Raw genomic sequence first — 22,055 nt, 5'->3', positions numbered from 1 at the left:
CTTGTGACTTCAGGTGATGTTTAGTGGTGAGGGAAGGTGACAGGATGGGGTGACATGGTGGTGCCACTGATAGTAAAGGATCCGAGAGACAGGGCCAGTTTTACCAACAGACAGACTAAGCAATTGCCTAGGGCCCCACCAAAATCTGCCCTCTGAAGCGGCCTCCAGTAATCAGCCCCACCATGGTAAATACCAGAAAACCCCATTCAAAGGGGCCCCATGTCTATATTTCACCTATGGCCCCCAAACCACTGTTGCCAAGAGGGAGAGGGTTGAGGGGTTAACAGGATGACAATGTGCCAAGAGGCTGCAAGTCGAATGACAACACACGACCGTGCCGTTACTGTCTAGCCGTGCCAAGAAAGGCAACAGATTAAATGGCGAGTGAACAATCAGTTCCAACAGATCAACAAGTCAAGTCAGCAGAAGTCAAGTGGAATGTATTAATACACAGCATAAACTCTATCCATTTAAACTCTATGAATTTATCAAAATAAAAACAAATAATGAAAGAGTAATATGGGGAGAAAGAAGTGGTTCTCCAGATGTAGGTGTGTGTGTGTGTGTGTGTGTGTGTGTGTGTGTGTGTGTGTGTGTGTGTGTGTGTGTGTGTGTGTGTGTGTGTGTGCGTGCGTGCGTGCGTGCGTGCGCGTGCGTGCGTGCGTGCGTGCGTGCGTGCGAGTGTGCGTGTGTCTGTGTCTGTGCGCCCATATATTTTTGCTGTGCATTAAATTCATTCATTAACATTGGAGATTCCACATGTACAGACGGATGGTGCCAAAGCTGGGCAGCAGAAGCAGAATGCAGCCTTTGTTTTAGAATGACCATGGAGTGCAGTTGTTGGGAAGAGGGAAATGGCCTGACGAGGTCAAAGTATTTCATCTCGCAATACTTCCTAAGGAATTTAGACTGTTCAAGTACAGTTTAACTATTTAATTATTTCAAATGATTTTACAGTTTGGAAACATTAATAACTAATTTTCTACTGCATAACCACTTGTCATGCTACGCCTAAAAGCATTTTTTTTTACAGAATAGTTGAATTCTGTTGGCATTTTCTCCATCATAGTGATAAAGCATCTAGGCATTTTCACTTGCAGTGCTTACACAATGCCAAACGGACAATGCATTTTGGGGGCACTGATGACTTAACTAAGAAAGGAATTACGTTTTGAAATATGGGTTAACTGTTTTTGGCAAGATGTGAATATTTGATGATGATCCACGTAGTTGTGCTGAACCAACCACCCAAAGCAATTGAGAAGGATGTACAATTGTTGCCCACTGATAGGCTATGGGAAAAGGTTTTAGATTTGAAGCATGAATGAGGAGTTTTCGGAAAAATGTGACATGTTGCCTGCCATGTTATCTGAAATGTTGTGCAGAACTGTAAAAGTGTTTGGCCAAATGGTACTAGGTATGCAGTAGGAATCTCATCTCAGTTACAAGAAATGAGCCAAACCAGTGGAGAAAAGCTGTCATACATATGAGAGAAAGTTACACTGTATGTCTACATTTAACATCTTTACTTTGCTCCATACACAAATTGAACTTGTTCCTACCTAGGCGTCACTTTTGCATTAAAATTACTGTTCATAATGCCTGTGTTGTGCACAAGAGGGGTAGCCTACTTGGAAAATTCTCATCATTCTAGCACAGAACATACATCGTGTAGCACCCCTTCCTATTCTTTCCACTAGGGGGCAGTAGCTTTGTATATTTCAGTGGAATTTTTTATTTGGTAATTGACATCAGCATGGATGCATCATGAGATATCAGACAGATGACTGGGGTGGCATTTGCAGGAAGTGATCTGGCCTCCTGCCCAGTGACCAGGGAGGCAGACAAGGGGGGACAAACAGTTCAGTGGTTCTGGGCCCAGGGGCCCAAGAATTAGGTATCCATTATCAATTATATGTATTGGGCAGGCAGGGAGGCTTTCAGATGACTTTGCCCCAAGCCCGGCCAAAGCTGTCAGCAGGCCTGCCGGTGTTTACGGGAAATGTTGCCCTCGCCGAAGGTCCATGGCAACCAGAAACAAGCCAGCTGTATCTGCACCGACCACCACCCCTTATTTCAAATCTATTCATTTGGTTAGGAAATCATATTAATGTAACTGATTGTCCGGGGGGGGGTATGTCTCATAATCACTCCCACAAGCCTATTTCACCTCATCTATTTCTCGATTTTCTCCATCTCTCTCTCTCTCTCTCTCAATTCCTGTCTTCCTTTCTCCACGTCTGTCTTGGTCTTCCCATTCTTCCGGTGTCATCCAATAGAGTCATTAGATAAGGAGCCAATGAGAGAGCTGCTTTAGGTATCTGCTGACTGGACTGAGACAGGCTTGTGAGGGCCGGATCGACTGGCCAGCCAAACACCACCACGCTCAGACAGATGGTGCCATCACTTGGATGTTCACGCCACACACCCTCACATGCAGACAGACAAAGACACACATGCATACAAGTCCACGCATGCGCGCACATATACGCATGCATGCACACACACACGCACACGCACACGCACACGCACAAACACATTTGTACATGCAGGCACACAAACATATTAATGCTCTCTCTCTCTCGCTCTCTCTCTCTCTCTCTCACACACACACACTCACACAAACGTGTCTGTGTACCCCATTGCATCACTGCATAATCTAGATCACTGAATACAGGCCTGTTCTACTCCGCTTGATATTCCCCAGTTCTCTATGGCATCTTATCCTAAGGGTGACAAAATTCCAATCAGCATTCAAGTGTAATCTGCACCATTCAAAGAAATCCCAGCAGCACTGCAGTAGTCCCTTCTGCATAGTAAGCATCTGAGTTCACCCATTACGTTGTAATATCGAAGCTTTTTTGGGAGGTGGATCCAAATCCTTCTATCACCACCCAGGAGGTTCTGCTTTATAAGTATTAATTTGTGTTTCTGTTTGTAAGTGAAATTACATTTAAAAAGTCATTATTCAGACATTGTTACCTTATTACCGTATTCCAGTAATAATCACTGTCTCGATTGAATGAGAAATACTTTATGGTGATTCATTGTTTACATTGCAAGCAAGTGAGTTATGTACTCTCTGGAGGACTTTCTTGTTAAGTCCTGAATTGAACCCCTCAGTCAGTGCTCGCAGACAGGAGCAAGGCTGCTAGTGTATTTCTGCACTGGGCAAAGGAGGGGTGGGGCAGCTGCAAGACAGGCACTTTCACTATGACCCCAACCCCCAGGTCCTAAACACTGCTGGGTTAGGCCTACTCATATCATATGCAACACAAATGATGTGTATTTCTCCATATAAAACATGACATGACAATATATAACATATCATATTTTATAACAATGGGCTATGTTATCATGGAAGTGATGAAAATGGCAATAGCAGTATTTTCATAGTGTATGTTAAGTACATACTGTATATTGCTAAATATGTTCAATATTTGCAATACATATTTTCCAACATATTGCAATGTAAATTCTGGTAGATTCCAGTATACTATCACGTCATAAGATGGTTGGTAACACAACAAGACCTGAGGTGCTCTCGTGCTGACATAGTAACCCACATGGCAACGGTTGACACACCCATAAATTAAACAAGTGCCTGTTGGCCCAGCCCTCAGTTGCAGCCAGTACTGAATGAAAATAACGCTTACTAGAAACCACCCACACTCAGTCATTCGATAAAGGGGGAAAAGGAAATAAATGGTGTACAGAAAGTGAACAAATGTGTGATCATTTCTTCATGTGTTTCATTTACTCTGAATTCCCATTTTATCTTGTGTTTTATTTATTTTTTAAATGGGGGAGGGGGGGGGGTGTCTTTCTGTAAATGAGTATTTAACAGTGGGCAGTGAAATAGTGGATAGGTAAATTGTATTACATTGTTGGATATGCTCTACACTCATTGCAAAAGCACATTCAGACCAGTGAATAAATGATGTATTTCTTATTACTTCAATAGAAGCAACAACAAAACATGTGTGTACTGTATATTGTAACAAAAAGTCAGCCGTGCAACTCGTACACAGCACATGCTGAAAATAAAATCCCTTATTTGTATACTGAATTAGAATAACGTCCTCCCACTACAGCAGGATTGAACAGGAGCTATGCCTTATCATTCTTCCCATATAAAATTCCCACCATTCCAGTTCATGTTTGCCTACTGCAGTTGTGCAAACACAAAACTCAATATCTCCAATCCGCCCTGGTAAAAATCACGTTGACATTTTTCTTGGGGAATTTCGGGGGCTTTTGTGAGCACACAACAGTCACTCCTCAAGAAAACAGGCCTACAGTAACAGTAGACTGCTGTACATGTGAGGTAGTAGAACAGGGGTGTCAAACTCGAATTGACTTGAAACTAATTGAATTGAGGGCCAAAATCAAAACCTAGAAAGAAGTCAAGGGCTGAACTCATTTTTTAAAATTTTATTTTATTTGACAAATTGTGCAAGCACGCATTTAACACTCATAGTTAAATTTCGCACACACTCTTTCCCATTATATATGGAAATATTCAAATATGTCTGCATATGTTATGTTGCATATGTGTGTGAGCTGTTTCATTGGCTTGGGCCCAATCATATTCCTGTGACACAACACATTTCATGTCTTGTTACACTACACATTAATGATGCATGTGGACCAACTGTAATACACATTTGAAATTATCTCGCAGGCCAAATGAAATGACTCAGCGGGCCAGATATGCCCCCTGGTCCTGAGTCTGACATCACTGTAGAATGTCAAATGAGAAACTAAATGGCAAGGATTTCAAAGACACACTACTGAACTGAAATAGGATTTGTTATTGTGATGGGCCTTCACATTATGAAAGAAAAATGACTTCTTCAGAGCTACATGCTTGTGGCATATGGCCACAGAGGCTGCGGCTCTGAAAAAGAAACTCTGTCGTGACACATAGGCCCACAAAAATAAAGGCCTTTCAAGTTCATTAGAGTAACGTGCCTTTGAAATGATGTGGCAAAATGTACAGGAAAGTGACTGATAAGGTTGTACTCAATATCTCTAACTGATTCATTACCTTGGTCCCAACCAGCACCTGCTTCAGAGGATATGTTAAGAAGCACTTCAACATGTTTGGTAACGGGTTTAAGCTAAAGTATATTTTGGATGTCAGAGTTAAGTTCAAGTAGGATACAGTATGTAGGCTATGCCGATGCACTTGCCAAATAAAGCCAATTCCTTCTGAGTCTGAAATACTGGGAGGATCCAATGTTCTGAGTGCACTCAGAAGTGAACTGAGAAAGACCCACCACAGCTATCTGTCTGCAGATAAGTAAAGACGCATTTCTGACCACCACCTTATTTAGTTCCTGAGAGTCAGAGTTCTGAAGCTCTGAAGTTCCTTAAGTTGTACAGCAAGCAAGTGCAATTGGATCATAAAGCCGATTCCAATTTTGATTGTGAAATGCTGAGTGGTTCAGAATTGTAAAAGTATGTACATCCCACCTCGCTGAGGTCAGGTGCAGAATAAAGGCGTATCTGACAATACAAAGACTATAGGGGTCTGCACACTGTCGCTTCGCCTTGAAGGGGTATTCAAGTCATACAACATTTTGACCCAGTAGGGTCTTCATCAGGCATGTCTTCAAAGCGGAGCTACAGTGAGCGGACTACTCTTTCTAAATGCGGAGTGGTTCAAATAAAGTGCAGGTTGTGGCGGGAGTGAACTGAGAAGGCCCCACCACAACTATCTGTCTGACTCGCACACACACACACAGCTCTGACATTGAAGCTCCGCCAACATCCTCTGTCAGAGAGCCTAAAAAGGAATCCGAGGCAGCCGGGCAGAGTGCCTCTTTGTCAAGAACAATCAAAGCAACCTGTCTGACCACACAGCCAGGCAAATCAGGCAGACAAATATGTGCCTTGCTTGCTTACTTGCTTGCTTGCACAAATATTTCAGCCCGGCTGCTTCCAACCACTGGGATACATGGCGTCATCCTCCTGCTATGTTTTAGGACAAAAATAAAACGCTGTTGAAAAGTATGCTGTCTTCAAGTACACAGAGACTACGCCAAGGATTCTCACAAGATGGCAAAGGATCTGCACACAGCACCCAGGCCTTGTGTTTGAATACCTCATAGTATAGAAAGACCCATGTAGTAGGAGTATGCTACAGTGGCCGTGTGAAGTTCAAGGCCCAGTTGCTGGGAAGGCCAACGGAAGTTGAGACATGTTAAAACAATGTGTCCCCTTGAGAATAGTTTCCAATGTTGTTGTAGCCATGTGCGTTTCAAGTCATGCCTATATATGGCAATGCTATTTACTTTATACGTAATATTCAGTGAAAGAATCTCTAATATTATGAATATCAATGGCTGGAAATTCTAAGCATTTTAAAGGAATAGGTTAAGAGGGTAGGCCTAAGTATCAAGTACAAACTAAGCTGTATAATTCAAAGTGGTCAGTTTTATAAATAGTTTGACATGCTTTTTGTGAGTTAACACTTTGTGTTTACACTGCATCTTCATAAACTCCAACCCTAAATAGCAGGGTTTAAAAATAGATGCATAGTGTGTACACTCCATCCGCTCTACTGTGTGCCATACAGTAATTGAACACCCAGGGCGCTAGGACGCCACGGACACAAAGAGGGTAGCCGACGTGTTTGACTTGTCAGTGCATGGCAGGCAAGAGGAGCCGGGTGGGTTTGACACACCTGCTTTTGAAGTTTGCTTTTCGTATCGCACTTTGCACAGTAGGCTATTCCTTAGGGATCCGTAGATAAACGTTGTTTCTGACTTTTTCTTGGGCGTTCAAGTTGTTTTACTTTGATCGTCGTGAGCCACTTGAATATGACACACGGTTAGAGCTCTCCATTAGGCTCAAGTAGGATACAAGCATACCAACCTTTCGGGAATTTTGCAAAGGACTGGTGGTGTATGTTTACATGTCGAGAAGTGGTGGGAAGTGGTTTCATGTGGCCTTTACGCATGACGTCACCTTTGGGTGGGCAAATCATCCATACCGTTGATTATTTCTACACTACGGCAAGAAATTGAACTTGGAAAAGCTAACAATGTGAGATAGTATGAGGCATTCAGTCTCGCCTTTGGATTGATCTCCGGGTTGAAGGCTTCCCAGCTACTGGTTTCGAAGGACCACTTCTTGCTACAAAGTTGCTCGGCGCAGCGCCCACGTTCCTTCCTTCGTGCGTTTCTTCCAATTTCACCCAACTGCTCGCGGTTTGAGCATGGCAGGAGAAACTAAAAGCTGGTACTGTTTGGAAGAATGAAGAATTGTGAATAGGCCAAACGTCGGTTTGCTCCGTTTGCCAGTCACCATTTGGATCGCATGGGAATGGAGAGCAGGGACAAGGAGGCTGACAATGAAATCGTGGAGGTCCTGCCGCAGGCGCAGCAGCAACCCCACTCGGCACAAAAGTCCAAAAACGGCGACGTGGTTCTGGTTATCAATCACGAACGAGTCCATGCACCCCTCAGCGTTGTATTTGCCACGCTGCTGTATTTCGCCGAGATAGTATGTGCGTCTTTTTTGGCCAAGCGATATTATGGAACTGGTGACACCATTTGGATGGGCTTGACTATTGGCTTCGTGGTGGTACCAGCCGTGCTGATCCAGCTGACGCTGACGTTCATCCACAGGGACTTGGGGATGGACAGGCCCCTGGTCTTGTTCATGCACATGCTCATGCTGGGACCACTCATAAGGTAATTCAGGCTACGAGATATATTACGTTGCTTCTCACAGATAATTAAACCAATACATCTATAACCAGTCATGTCCATTGCCATGTCCTCAGTGAATGAGTAAGCAGGATTAAAAAAAAGGAGTGCAGCAGTCAGTACACTTCAGGCTGACGACTCAGACTTCAGGCATGGAAACAACTAAACTCTGTTCCAAACACAGCTCCACCCAAACACAGCAAAGGTATTGAGGAGAAGGCTAATAGAGCTCTATGGCCCATGTTTATTTTAGGAGTGTTTAGTCCTGAGAACGTTTTCATTCATTTAATGTGTCTTCCGCCATTGCAGCTATTTTAAATGTCAGAACTGTGGTGTCTGTTGAGTGTTGACTTTCCGAGTTTGCCTTCAGGGTATTTGGAGGTTATTTTGCTTGTGAAATGTGCTCAGGCCTGTTGAGTGGAGTGTCTTGACACATTTTTAGGTGTTATGTTCAGGGTGGAGCAAACGTGCTTCCCAACAAGGCCAATAAAGTTAACAGAGGAACAATGTTGATTTATGTCAAAACAGCTCCAGATTTGCACAGTTTTATTTTGACGTGATCAGATGTTTACAACCGAATACAAAATGTATAGTATTATCAGTGAACTGTAAGGTCTATATCTTCTCTAACCAAGCTACTGTCTCGTGAAGTCACTGAGAAGGAATGCTTCGATTCCCAGAGAAGCTTATGAGCACAGCTGCACCACCTAACTGTAACTTCTCAACATGATACATACACAGCACATCTCTACACTGTGTAACCCTTGGCATACTGTATGTATCTCTGCAGCTTTGGCATGTGACAGCCCAGCTGCACAGGAGATGTTTGGCAATATGCTGTGAAACTGCCTCGCTATGGGATTCCACCTCGTGATCATTTCCAGTAGAGATGTAATGAGTGAGAAGCAGTTCTCTCTCTCTCTCTCTCTCTCTCTCTCTCTCTCTCTCTCTGCATAGGTTGTCATTTTTTCCACAAGTGGGTGATGCTTCTCAGTGGCTAATTAGTACAGAGTCAGACCCATGCCTTGGTTTGCCTGTCTATGGCAGTTGGTCATGACTCTCTGTCTGGTCATGGAAAAATATAATTCAGAACAGCAATCAGACAAGGGTTCATTCATGTTAATGCTTAAATTAAAGCTAATGGCAATGCATCTACAACTGGTATCTTAAACTAGTATCAAAATGGCAACATCCTTTGCTCGTGGCTACTTGGTTTTGTGCAATGTCCTGTGATGGTTAACCTGGCTTCGAAATGTCCAATCTAGGACCACAAACTACTACAGGCCTACCTCATTTCGTTCAGTGGGAGAGTAGATACTCTGAACTCTCCAACCAGGTTTGTTGAGTTCTAGTAATTCCATAGAAACCCTAACCCTTGAAAACACAGCATGAAGAAGGGAATGTGGAACACCTGCTTCCGGGTGCTCCTATTAAAGATGTTCAATACGGTAGACCAAGATAAGTAGCAACAATGCAACAAAGTGGAATCAAGTCGGGTCTCCTAAATGGGAATCAATTTCCATTTAACTCCATTAATTCTCCTGGTCTCTTAAAGGGGCAGGATTACAGTTTAGAGCCTTGTGTGATGTGGATCACGGAAGAAACTTATGAATGCTTATGAATTGTCGATACGTTTGTCTTTGCTACCATGTCCCTTCCCTTCTTTAAAGTTGCCAGGGCAGAGTGGTGGCTGTATGACTGCATGATGGCAGTTGTGAGGTTGTCAAACAACGACACATCCGGAGCTGAGTATGTCCTTGATTAGGTAACACAGTTGAAGATGGTGCAATAACATAAAGGGTGAATCCCCTTCCCCCTTTTCACCAACCAATACAACTAATGGAGTTGGCAGTAGGCCCTACATATGGATGAAAAAGGACACATTTTTGAATGGGCCATATGAGATTTTGATAGCAGGTTGTGAGAGTGTTACACACTGGACCTATAATGCAAGTCGACCACTGTTGACATAATCCCTTCGTTGTACTTCATTCACCACGCATGCCACAGAGTAGTTTCAAGATGACTAGTGGAAATCATTGGTAGTGGTTTTTCCATCCTTTGCCAGCCAGGCCACTTGCCCCTGGTGTGTGTGTGTGTGTGTGTGTGTGTGTGTGTGTGTGTGTGTGTGTGTGTGTGTGTGTGTGTGTGTGTGTGTGTGTGTGTGTGTGTGTGTGTGTGTGTGTGTGTGTGTGTGTGTGTGTGTGTTCACGTGGGGGGTGGGGTGGCACCTTCTTGCTGCCTGGTGCAGCAGTTCATAAATCTAAAGACGGGGGCTGAATGATGGTGGAAAAGATAAGTGCCTCCATTATGCTAAGAGCTCCTCTGAAATGAGAGTCAGTGAGTGGTCAGGGCATTGATTCCAGTGTTTGATTTTAAATCCGCTGCGCTGACCCGTTCCTGCCATTACAGGACAAATGTTAGTTATTTATCTATATTTTTACAGTTGGTTATTTTGAGCTTAGCTTTCACATACAAAACTGCAGTCTTGGTCTATAACATGGGCCCGGATAGTCCTGTACTGTGACGCAGATATTCTTTCATTCATTTGTTCATGTATTCGTTCATTTATTTGTTAATTCATTCATTCCTTCACGTCTTCATTGCCCATAACCCCTCGTGTCAGGGTGGTGAGAGTCACATACTGAGAATCCGATAGCCGTAGGCCTACATATAGCTTTGTCATCATCCTCCCTGATAAGTTGAGAGCTTTGAAGGGTGACAAGGCTATTGTGTCCGTGTATTTCTTTTCGAAGGCATTCATATCATGAGCTAGTCAGAGCTTCCTCTCTTAGTGCTACTGTCACTCAGCTGGGTGGAGTTGGTGGCAAAGCTCGTATTAAATACAGTATGTTGACCGTTCAGTGATTAACATACCCTGTGGTTTTATGTGTTTTTTACCCTCCTTGGACAGCTCTTGAGAAATGGAAGTTGCTCAATCTATCATGAAGTAAGCAACATCATCAGACAGAATACAGGAAGAATGTGAACTATCTCTGATGTGACGGCTGGCTGTCCAAAGTTTATTTAAAAAAGGACAATTTTTTTCTGCCAGTTTTTCCTCACAGAACATTTTTTATTCAAATTGGGGGGACGGGGGTGTAACCACTATCAGAGACATCTTGCAATCAACTGAATGCCTGCGTTGTGCAATTTCATATGAAAAATGAATGTAATTTCTTCTAAAGCAACTTTTAGAAATTAGTTACAAAATCTTTTCAGGGGACCTAGTCTGGGTGGGGGGTGTTTGTTGTCACGGTGGCAGCCTTAACTGTGAAGTGGTGGGGGAAACCCCGCTTTTGCTGTGATACTGCACTGATACTCAGCATCAGAGTCAGCAAAGCATTGTTGCCAATTTCCTGTCATGTACCTCAAACAAAGGCATTGAAACTCCAACTCAGTATTGTAGATTGAGAGACATCCTCAGTACGCCACCACTGTCATCTAGCTGTTAGCCTAACAGTTGTCTTGTCCATAGTAAACAAAGCATCATCTCAGAGAGTGCTAAATAGCAGCAGCTAGCCCCACCATGCCACAGCGCTATGTCTGTTGCTAACCGGCCACTGTCCCCTACTTGTTACCTTAGTAACACCAAGGCCTTATGTTTCACAAGTGAGCATGCAGACTGCTCGACTGAATGCTTGTTTAGAAAACCTTGGAGCGTGCTATTTTACTGACTAAATGGGTTCAGTTGTGACACTAACAGCTGTGGCCTAATAGAGGAGGAGTTGCCCTAGCAGTCATCAGAGCGTCACTTGTTTTATTCCTGTAAGAAGATGTGAAAATGAGCACTTTTGTCCACCACCAGCATATGGAGTGGGGAGATAAATTGCTGTCACTCTTACCCATCATCTTCCATGACAAAGGTACCTGGATGCATGGCACTATCCCCACGTACTGCTCCTCTTGCACCAGATGAGATGTAGGCCTAAAAGGGAATAGAATTGAATAGAATAGACTTCATAGTCATGCAAGCATGACATTTGTCTTTGATCTCACCATAAAAACATGAATGTACATTCACTCCATTGCTCAAAACATAAATACACACATAAAGCATTTCATACTTCTCCTCCCTCTAGCCACTCTTCCCAGCATTCACATCATATACAGTACAAGTCAGGTACCAGATTCAGTCCCTTGTTTTTTTGTTACACCAGCCTAGCTTTTCCATTGCTTGTTAACCATAGAGATTGCTTTGGTTATGAATGAGAATGTAGTTTTGTGTGTTGTGTGACACTGTGAGGAATTGTGAACTTTATGTACTCATGGCTGGAGGTATGATCTAACCTCAGGGTGTCTCAGGCAGGGAAGCCGGCAGTGGGGTACAAGCAGGTCAGTAGTCCTGGGCCCAAGGACAGAGGCATCCCAGAATTGGGTCCTCAATACATTGTATGTATTGGTTAGTGGGATGATTTTGTCCTGGGCCTGGCCAAAGCCGTCAGCGACCCTGGCCCCAGGACAATTGGCCCTAGCCTACCACAAATCACTGTTGTACACAGCCCTGGAGAAGAGAGCCAGCCAAATGTAATGGAGGCCTACTGTTTGGCTGCCATTGTTCTGGGGAAAATCCTGGCCTTGAGCACAGTGAGCCATGGCACTGAGTCTGATTGAAACACGATCCACTGTACACTGCAGTGAAAATCTATTGCATGGGCCTTGGTTGGTGAATTTGCATGCCTTGGATAGTATGTCCAACCTGCCAGAGGGCAATACAATGGACATGAGGGTGACATTGGGGAGTTATACCTGGCTGTGGGATATGATGGGATAGTTGATCCATTTGATGGATGGATTCCTCTCCAATATGATGGATCAACTATATAGTGATATGGATAAGGATCCATGATGGATAGTTGAAATATAGTTGTTTCAAATTACACTAAACACAGGAAGAAGCACACAATAAATAGATTTTAGAGTACAACTTGTACAGTGCATGCCATATCAGCTTTGAACTGACCTGTTGAACTGACATTTCAGCTCGAAGTTCTTTCCTTGAACATTATTTACACAAAACAGGTTAGCTCTGTGGCTATGATGCATTGCAGTTGTCTGAACAGACCATTTGTTGCAAAATAAATATGCAGTATCCTCAATTACAAAACAGAGGACACACGCAAATGACAGAACATGTGACATAAGATTGCATGCACTCATCCCTAACAAAAGCCAGGTTTCTTTTCTTAATGCTAGGTGTTGTCACCAACATGAGCATGGACTGCACATTTCTTGTGGCATACCTGTTTTGCTGAAGGTTGTCTACACTCAGACAAGTTAAGTCATGTTAGAAACCACAGCGGTGCCCCTAAGGTCTTTTACAAGACAAAGGATGAAAACGACAAAGGCACACAAGTATCGTGCAAAGCAGCTATGAAACAACCTGACAAGGCATAGGAAAACAAAACAATGAGATTAATCTCCAAATGAGATTAACAGGTGCACAAGTTAAAGATTGTACACAAGAAAAAGAGATCAGCAACTGTTCCTCAAGGAAATGCAATATTCCTTTCCCTGGTAGTCATTCTGCAGGTCGGCTGTGTCTGTGCCTGGTGGACAGGATTGATGTGTTTTCAACATGTACTGACAGGAAACATCCTTAGTCCCCCTACGCTGCTCTCCTACCTACTGCCATCTTCCTCACCGTGGTCTGCATAGAGTCCTTATAATGCTCACTGACAAGAGCTGCAGGACTTCGGTTCAGATATAGCAGGCCACATAGGTTGTTTTTTACTGAGAAGTGGAGTAAATCATGTGGATTGGGTGTTTTGAAAGACTGGTTTATTTTTGGTTTTTGACTTGACGAGAAATTCACTCTAATTTACACGTGTAGAATGCAAATGTTGCAAGCATCAATATTGCACACATTAAATGATTATTTTTAGCTCAGTTTTAAGTCATTAAACTGTTTTTTGAGAGTCATGACGCCAGTCGTTGTGTCTGGAACTGGTGAAAAAGTCATGACATGCAGCAGTAAGCATCTAGGATGCTACTGCTAGCCCTGTTATTTTGGCCTTGTCTATTAGTCACCTCTGTGAGTTGTTTAGAGTACACACACACACACACACACACACACACACAGATCAAGGGGGAAAGAAAGCAGGAAGTGTTTGACCCTTCTTATCTTTTAGGCGAAACGATCTGTCCATCTCTTGTTTCAAATCATAACACTCCCTGATTTGAAGATGGGAGTCTGGCTGTGATGACCATATGGTGCTGTAAAAGTGTAACGCTGAGCTAATGATTCACTGCAGTGAATCCACCTCCTTCTGTGTCAGGCTGATTCAGTACTGCCTAGACCACAATAAACCACATGAACTTCTCATGAAGCGATAAGGAACATCTGAAGGAGAACCGGAGATTTGTCTTAGTTGTGCACCACACACACACACACACACACACACACACACACACACCCCGAAACTTAAGTTGTGTGTGTGTGTGTGTGTGTGTGAGGCTGTGCTTCCCACAAGTAAAACAGCAGAGATTTGGTAAATAAATGTGCAGGGCTTGCTTTGGCAGCACATCCAACGGCCACCTCTGCATTGTCTATTGTTCCTCTCTTCAACCTCAGGACTTGCAAGTAAACATACACTGACTCATCTTGATGCGCGCTGCTTTTGCATGGTGTCTTTGTGTGTTTTTGGCTGTTGGTCAACTTCAGGTGGTGACAAGAAGAGAGACCAGTGCGTTCATAAAGTTCCTCTCTGCAGAAGAACAGGAAATGAAATTGGTAATGAGGTGACTTTGTTGTGGCTTTCGCTTCATTAGCTGGAAGACACAGTGGCGTGTCTGTGTTGGAAGACGCTGATGGAAGATTTTTTTCAAATCAAAACACTTGGCATTCATTCATTCATTCCTTCAGTCGTGTACAGTAAAGCTTATGAATAATGCATTCATGTCAAAATTAATGTTGTTAAAGATGGTTGTGAGAGTGAGCATATTGCCCAGATGGCTACTGCTGTCTGCCTACGCCCTCCTTAGCCCTCTCTCATGAAGACACAGTGGCTCGGAGAAATGGAAAGAGAAAGAGGGTGGGGAAGAGAGAGAACACACCCCTGTCTAAGGTTTCAACATGAGTAAGACGAGAAGCTTGGGAAATGATGGCGTTTCTCAAGCAAAGATGCCCTCTTGTGGTTGAAAATAAAATGGCACCTGTGTGCAACAGGTGCTGGTGACCTGCTGCAGAACTGTGCCTTCAGATTGAACTTTTACCCCCATCAAGGCACTTGCATCAAGGCACCAACTGCATGGCTATGCCATTCAAAGCACTATGTGTGATATTTCTGGGTCCTTTTGAAGTGTTATGTAAGTGTAATGCAAAAATCAACATACCAATGGAGTATGAAGAAATAATCAAATCAAGTCATTGTGTTAACCATGGCGTGTATGCACAACATTGCGGGGATCTGCATCAGCATGCTAAAACTGACTAGCATCGGTGAGTGCATTCTTCCACTGCAATTCCTTCGTTCACATGGCCCAATCCCCTGATGGTTCCCATTGACTTTGCATTGTGCTGATGCAAAATGCATTATGGGTCTGTCTGTTCAGTCGGCCCCATTGCCTCCACCAAAATATTCAGAAATGTATAACGTCTCGGGCTGCGATGACCAATCAGACTGCCTATATATCCCTGTCCCTCCCTCCTCTGTATGGTGTGTGGAGGTGCTGGTGACATACTGCCATACACCACTATTAGAATGACGTATAACGTAACCCTCCCTGTTCTCCAGGTGTGTGGAGGCGCTGGTGACGTACTGCCGCGCGGGGCGTCGGGAGGAGCCCTACGTGACCATCAGCCGCAAGATGAAGCTCAAGAAGGGGCAAGGCCTGCCCATGGAGTGGGAGATCGGCCACTCGGAGCGGCGGCTGGCCACGCACCGCAACGCCTTCAAGCGCACCGCCATCATCCAGGCCTTCCTTGGCTCCACCCCCCAGCTCACTCTCCAGCTCTACGCCACTATCCAGGAGAAGTACTTCCTGCTGGATGTCAGGCGTACGTACACATCATTCATCATACACCTGACATTCGTATCTTATAACATCACCCACATTGGCAGTCATGGGTAAGCGGTTAGGGCATCAGACTTGTAGCCCAAAGGTTGCCGGTTCGACTCCCGACTCGCCAGGTTGGTGGGGGGAGCAATGAACCAGTGCTCTCCCCCATCCTCCTCCATGACTGAGGTACCCGGAGCATGGTACCGTCCCGCCGCACTGCTCCCTTGGGGCGGCATTGGGGGCTGCCCCCTTGCATGGGTGAGGCATAAAGGACAATTCGTTGTGTACAGTGAACACTGTGTATGGAGTGCTGTCACAATGACAATGGGAGTTGGGAGTTTCCCTGTTGGCTTTCACTTCACTTCGAGTTCACGCTTTCACATTATCTACTCATGCTGCAGATCTACACCACCATACAACAGAAATGCATACTTCTAGACGTCAGGTGTATGCAGACTCAGGGGTTCTGTTAGGAATGCAGACATCATACACATGACATGCATATCATATAACATCATACATGATCTGCTCATGTTCAAGCTCTACGCCACTATCCAAGGGATGTACATCCTGCTGCTGGACGTCAGGCGTATGTACACGGCTTCAGCGTTGCTACCAGTCAGGTCAAGAGTAAATGCAAGTACTTTCTGAGTTCCCGCAAATACGGGAACTCCTCCCACTTTGTTGGGAAGCAAACAATCATTAGCAAACCAAGGGAGGCCATTTGGGAAATGCTGTTTGCGAAATGTTAATTGTTATGCTCTTGGTCAGACCAAGTCTCGAAGAGATTTGAAAGTCGATGATAATCAGGCTATGTGACCTCAAAATAACTAAGTTGCTTTGGATTTTTTTTAAAAAACATCTGCTGTGTTGCAAGTGTAATGTCATGTAATTTGATATAATGCTGATGATACTGGCACACGTAACCACAGACACAGACATTCAGAGAATATTTTGTTTTATTGAATTATATGTGTATGCAAGCATTATGTATATTGTACATACAGTACATCTATGTGCCCAAAAATGTTCAGGAAATCCCATTACGAGTGTACGTAAAAACATTGGGTTTATTTACAAATCAGTTCACTCAGAAGCTCTATAACACCATCCTGGGGACTATGCCACAAACATGGTGAACTACTAATCCAGGTTATGTTAAACTTGAGGTAGTGGTAAATCGTGTAATGCAAGAGCTCGGGGTCCTAATTTTCTTAACTAAACAACAGCTGTGGGCTATCTATTAGCAGATTTACCACTTCATACTGGTCATCCTTGGCAGGTTTATCACTTAACCATGTTCTTGGAATGCTCCCCTGCTCAACATCGGCTGTGTGTATATAAGGCATGTAAACATTAAGCAAATTGCATTATAGCTACTTGGAGCCACAGTTAATAACTGTATTTGTATAGTACATTCCATACACCAAACAGGTCATAGTGCTGCAGCTCACTAAACTGTGAGCGGGTACATCACTTCAGTGGTGGAACAATCACACACAGGGCCCCTGGGCAAAACACTGATAGGGCCCCCATACGGCCTGCCAAAGTCATAATAGGGCCCCCACCACCAATACCGGGGAGCCCTGGGCCCAGGGGCAAATGCCCTGCATGCCCCCCTATAGCTCCACTCCCACATCACTTTACATTTAGCTTATACTTGTATTCAGAGTGACTTTTAAGTATGTGTCTGAACATTCTGTATATATAAAATACATCTTCATATGGAGCCATATTTTAGTGCAAGTATATTTTGTGTAATGCCACCCCATACCCAACCAGAAACATTCATTTCTGATGCCTTTTTAGGACGGTATTGTAAGCCCTTTACACAAAGATGGATGCATCGGTTGCGTTACGTCCTTTAGATAATTCTGTCAGATCCACTGAGACGGGAAACAGAGATATATTTTAGAAGCTTTATTTCTGAATGCATACATTTGTGTTTGGGGGTATGGCTCTGTTCGGAGGAAGTTCCCCGGCTTCTCCATGAGCTCCATGGAAGCCAATACAGGGAACAGCAGCATCCTCAGGTGGTGTGCCTTCCATTTAGCTGGAAAGGCAAAATACCCCCTAGAACAGAGCAAGCAACAACAACAACATGACATTGTTTGACAACGATTAGTCTGGTGGAGCAGGGGAGGTGGTGGGAGCAAAACAAGCAGCAAAAAGCAATGACAGGAAAACAAATTCGGTAGTTTAAATAAAGCACGCCATATGTCAGCATCCAATTGCGAGCTGCAGCTGATTAATCAAAGCGCAGCTGATTAGTGGAGAGTTGTATGGGTTGGGTCGGCGTCAGCCAATAGGCAAAAGGGCGCGTTGACTACGTGGTCTGCCAGAACTAATGCAGATTGCTCGATTTATGTCATTCTTCCTTGTAGAGGTGACTTATTGCCATTCATTGTTTTATACCTCTCTGTTTCAGATTTCTGTCCAGTCATTTTCCCCTTGCACGATTGTCCTGACCGATGTCCGCTGCTCTGCCGCTTCACAGCAAATGCAACAAATGAAATGTTCATTCTGACTGGACAGAAATGCATTAATGACACAACAATGACTAGCCAGAACAGAACTACAGAAACAAAGTGGGAGGTTTTCCAGAAACAATGACGTCGTGGGCATGTATAGCTATGTACCTGGACAGGAGGAGGAATGACTCATCAGTAGATGTGAAACTGAGAGCCAAGAATCAGTACAAAGTTCTTTTTCCCAAATCTAAAACCAGTTTTGACTTGTACAACAATGTGTAAGATATTGAAAGACTATTTGTACAACAAAAGTTATACTGACATTTTGATTATTGCTAAATAAAGGTCAGTCTGGAATCTAATTATTAGTTAATTTTTGTTTTTAGTATATGCTTTTGAGCTTTATTTAGCTTTTATTCAGATATGACCGTGAAGATTGAAACAGAAAACTTAAGTGGGAGAAAGTCATGGGAAAGGGCTGGGAGACTCGAACCAGACTGGAACCCAAGCTCATCTGGGCAATGTTGCACGCACATGGTTGGGCGTGTTGGTACGCTGTGCCACAGCACCCCAAGAGTATTGGTTTTCACATTGATGTGTTATTCATGCTTTAATGGCTTTGTGGTTGATTTAAAACAACTTCTCTTCTCCTCTCTTCTCTCCGTGCAGTAAGTCTGATGGCCATCTCCCTGGTGTCCATGACTTATGGTGCGTTGGTGTGCAGTGTGCTGGCCATCAACATCAAGTATGACGAGTACAAGGTACGTGTGAAGCGGTGTGCCCGCTTCTGCATGGTGCTGTGGCCAGGCCCAGAGATATGAAATTCAAATTGTGCCTTTACAGATAGATACATACTGTAGTGTATATCCATGACAGAACAGTGTTTAAACTGAGATTTCTTTAGTCTCTTTCATTACTATGAAGTCATTCACGGCTTAGTTATGAAATACGTTTTTTTTCCTTTTTTTTGCAAGGTGCGTGTGAAGCTGTGTGCCTACCTGTGCATGGTGCTGTGGAGAGGCCTGGAGATAGCCACCCGTATCGTGGCTCTGGTGCTGTTCAGCACGGCCCTCACCGTCTATGTCATCCCCGTGGGCTTGGCCAACCTGCTCTTCTTCTTCTTCCAGGTGAGGCCAACATGGAAGTCAAAATGCACATTATAGACCGTTAACGGCTGTTTCCTCTTCTTGTTACTTGTCAATGTGTAGTTTAAAAACATTAATGAATTTTAAAAGCCAAGTGGCAATGTGCTACATTACATTACACTACAAGTAATGTTTTATCCAGAGCAATGTACAGTTATCTAGGACCTAGACTGTAGGTAAAGGGTACTGTTAGCGGCCCTGGAGCAATGGGAAGCCAGGTGCCTTGCTCATTTACAGGGGTCCATGGCCCCTGGCGGACACTGACTGGGGTACAATTCCAAAAACAAGGTTAAAGGTACACTGTGTAAGATTTTTAGTTGTTTATTTCCAGAACTCATGCTACCCATTCTCTACTGTTACCTTTTTCATGAATACTTACCACCACCATAAAATTCTATCTTCTCCATGGTCCACCATTTTGAATGTCAAGAAATAGACTTTTTTAGCTGCAAAAATGACTGTACTTGGGCCATACTAGAAAATATTAGTTTATTACTTAGATTTTACTCAATTTGGCAACAGGCAGCCCAGTTTCAATGAGCAGCATAGTCGCAGTACCTTCTTGACCATTTTCTGCCCAGTGTACCTTTTGAGAAAATTTGCCAAACTTTCTATTCCTGTCAAACTTTTAAAGCAGTATCAGCTGCATGACTGAAAGAAATATGCTATGCAAATTAAGTTGTTATTGTTATTATTATTATTCTTGTTGCTCTTCTTATTGTCCTTACAACTTCACCCTCTTCCTATTCCACAGCCATGGGTGGAGTTCTGGATGCGGAAAGGCTCCCTCCCCGAGAACGTGGAGAAGAACCTTAGCAAGCTGGGCACGGTGGTGGTGCTGTGTGCCGTCACGCTCCTGTACGCCTGCATCAACGTCTTCTGCTGGTCTGCCGTGCAGCTGAACCTGGCCGACCACGACCTGATCGAGAAGCAGCCACGCTGGAGCCGTGTGGCCCTCTACTACTCGGCGCGCTTCGCTGAGAACATCGGGCTGATCATTCTCTGGTACCTTTACAAGAGGGACTTCTATGAGTATGTGTGCACGCCGCTGCTGGTGGTGCAGCTGGTGGTGTGCTATGGCCTGGCCATCTTCTTCATGCTGCTCTTCTACCAGTTCTTCCACCCGTGCCGCAAGCTGTTCCACCACAATGTGGAGGACTATCTCAAGTGCGTCTGCTGCAGGAGTCAGCCCAAGGTCCTGGAGAACGACTACGAGAAGGAGAAAGGCACGAGGGATGAGGAATCGGGCCGTGGGGGAGGACGCTCCAAAGAACCCTCACCAGAACCTTTACTTGGGTCCTCCTCAAAAGATCAGGAATCGGAACATGGAGGAGGACACTCCAGAGAACCCTCGCCGGAACCTTTACTACGATTTTCAAAAGACCCCTCACCAGAGCCCTCACTTGGACCCTCAAAAGACCAGGAGGAGCAGCCCTCAGGGGTGGAGGTGGAGTCAGATGGCGCTCCCCATGCTAACTCCTCAACCAATCACCTAGTAGAACGGGAGACCGATATCACAGACGATCTTTTGAACACAGGTGATAATGACATAGGTGCTCATCATGACATGGTGACTGTGGCATCTTGAGCCAAGCCCCAGAGAACTTTCTCCTTGTGGCCTCACTGTAGTTAGCACAGATCCCACAGAGCCTTGTTTACTAAAGGGACAATACCCACTCAAAGACTGTGAGAACTTTGGTTTTGAACGATGGAGAAGGTACACTGCTGCCACCTTCTGGGTACTTGAAGGAATAGCAGGTTGCCCTCAGGAATACCAGAGTGGTGGCAGAAAAAATTGCATTGCTTGATGTTTTGTGCAAAGAAAAAACACTGAATTAAGGTGATCTGTTTGTGAATGCCTTATACACTAACCATATGTCTTGTTGATGTTGCTGCCTGTGATATGTGTGCGATGTGTGCCTTTCCACATCTGGAAGAAAATCATGACATCAGGTGCACACAGTCCGCTGACAGCCGTTCCACCGGGAAATCCATGAATGCTGTGGACATTCAGATGCACAAAGGTGCCTTTCATGAAATAGCGCTTTAGTGTCTGCCTCCTTTTGTCCAGGTGTGTGGGAAAACAGCCAAAAGCGGCCTTTATGGGAGGGATTTAACCTAGTCATGTGGGGCTGTTCCCTCTGACCCCCTCCCTGTACATCACTGTAGGCCTACCACTGGACAAGCCATATGCCTCATGGAGGGCTATAGTATTCTGTGCAGTGTAAAAACACATTGAAGTTCAGATTTTAACACTGCCACTTGGGAGGATGGTAGTTCAACACTGTGTCAGCTGAAGTTAAGAATGGGAAAAGTGCAGTTAAGACAGGGGTGGGGAATTAAGCTTGAAATGCATGTTTACAATTAAGTTTGGTCGGAAAATTGCCATATTTTTAATGTATAATGTAATCACGGGTTTGAATGCAAAATTTGTTTTGTAGTTATGTGTATATATGCCCTGTGTGACAATAATGTGTTGGTGTGAACCAAATGAATGGTGTTTGATGTAAATATTTGTAAGGATTCACACTGAATTGATTTTTGTTATTTTGGAAGTGCCTTGAAACTGCTTTAACGTGCTATGCTATGAATAAATCAATGAATAAATAATAAAACAATAAATAAGAAAACATGTTTCAATATATGGTTTACTTCAGAAAGTTCACACACATGGCAGGGTGGGAGGGGTGAGTAATGAGCTATAGAAGCAAAGTAGGCCC

The 22,055-nt window shown here is 44.0% G+C and overlaps 1 protein-coding gene across 1 annotated transcript; it reads left to right on the top strand.

Moving 5' to 3' along the window:
* Window positions 1-6,667: 6,667 nt before the first annotated feature.
* On the top strand, window positions 6,668-21,959 carry xkrx (XK related X-linked). The gene is made up of 5 exons (XM_063190740.1): window positions 6,668-7,703; window positions 15,455-15,717; window positions 18,860-18,951; window positions 19,165-19,317; window positions 20,090-21,959. Exons 1-5 carry the CDS (start codon window positions 7,327-7,329, stop codon window positions 20,921-20,923), a joined length of 1,719 nt encoding a protein of 572 aa, XP_063046810.1. The 5' UTR covers window positions 6,668-7,326; the 3' UTR covers window positions 20,924-21,959.
* Window positions 21,960-22,055: the final 96 nt, after the last annotated feature.

Source organism: Engraulis encrasicolus, chromosome 23 (assembly GCF_034702125.1).
Source record: "Engraulis encrasicolus isolate BLACKSEA-1 chromosome 23, IST_EnEncr_1.0, whole genome shotgun sequence".
Classification (NCBI taxonomy): domain Eukaryota; kingdom Metazoa; phylum Chordata; class Actinopteri; order Clupeiformes; family Engraulidae; genus Engraulis; species Engraulis encrasicolus.
Note: the sequence above shows the minus strand (reverse complement) of the source record. Positions and strands in the feature narration are given on the sequence as shown.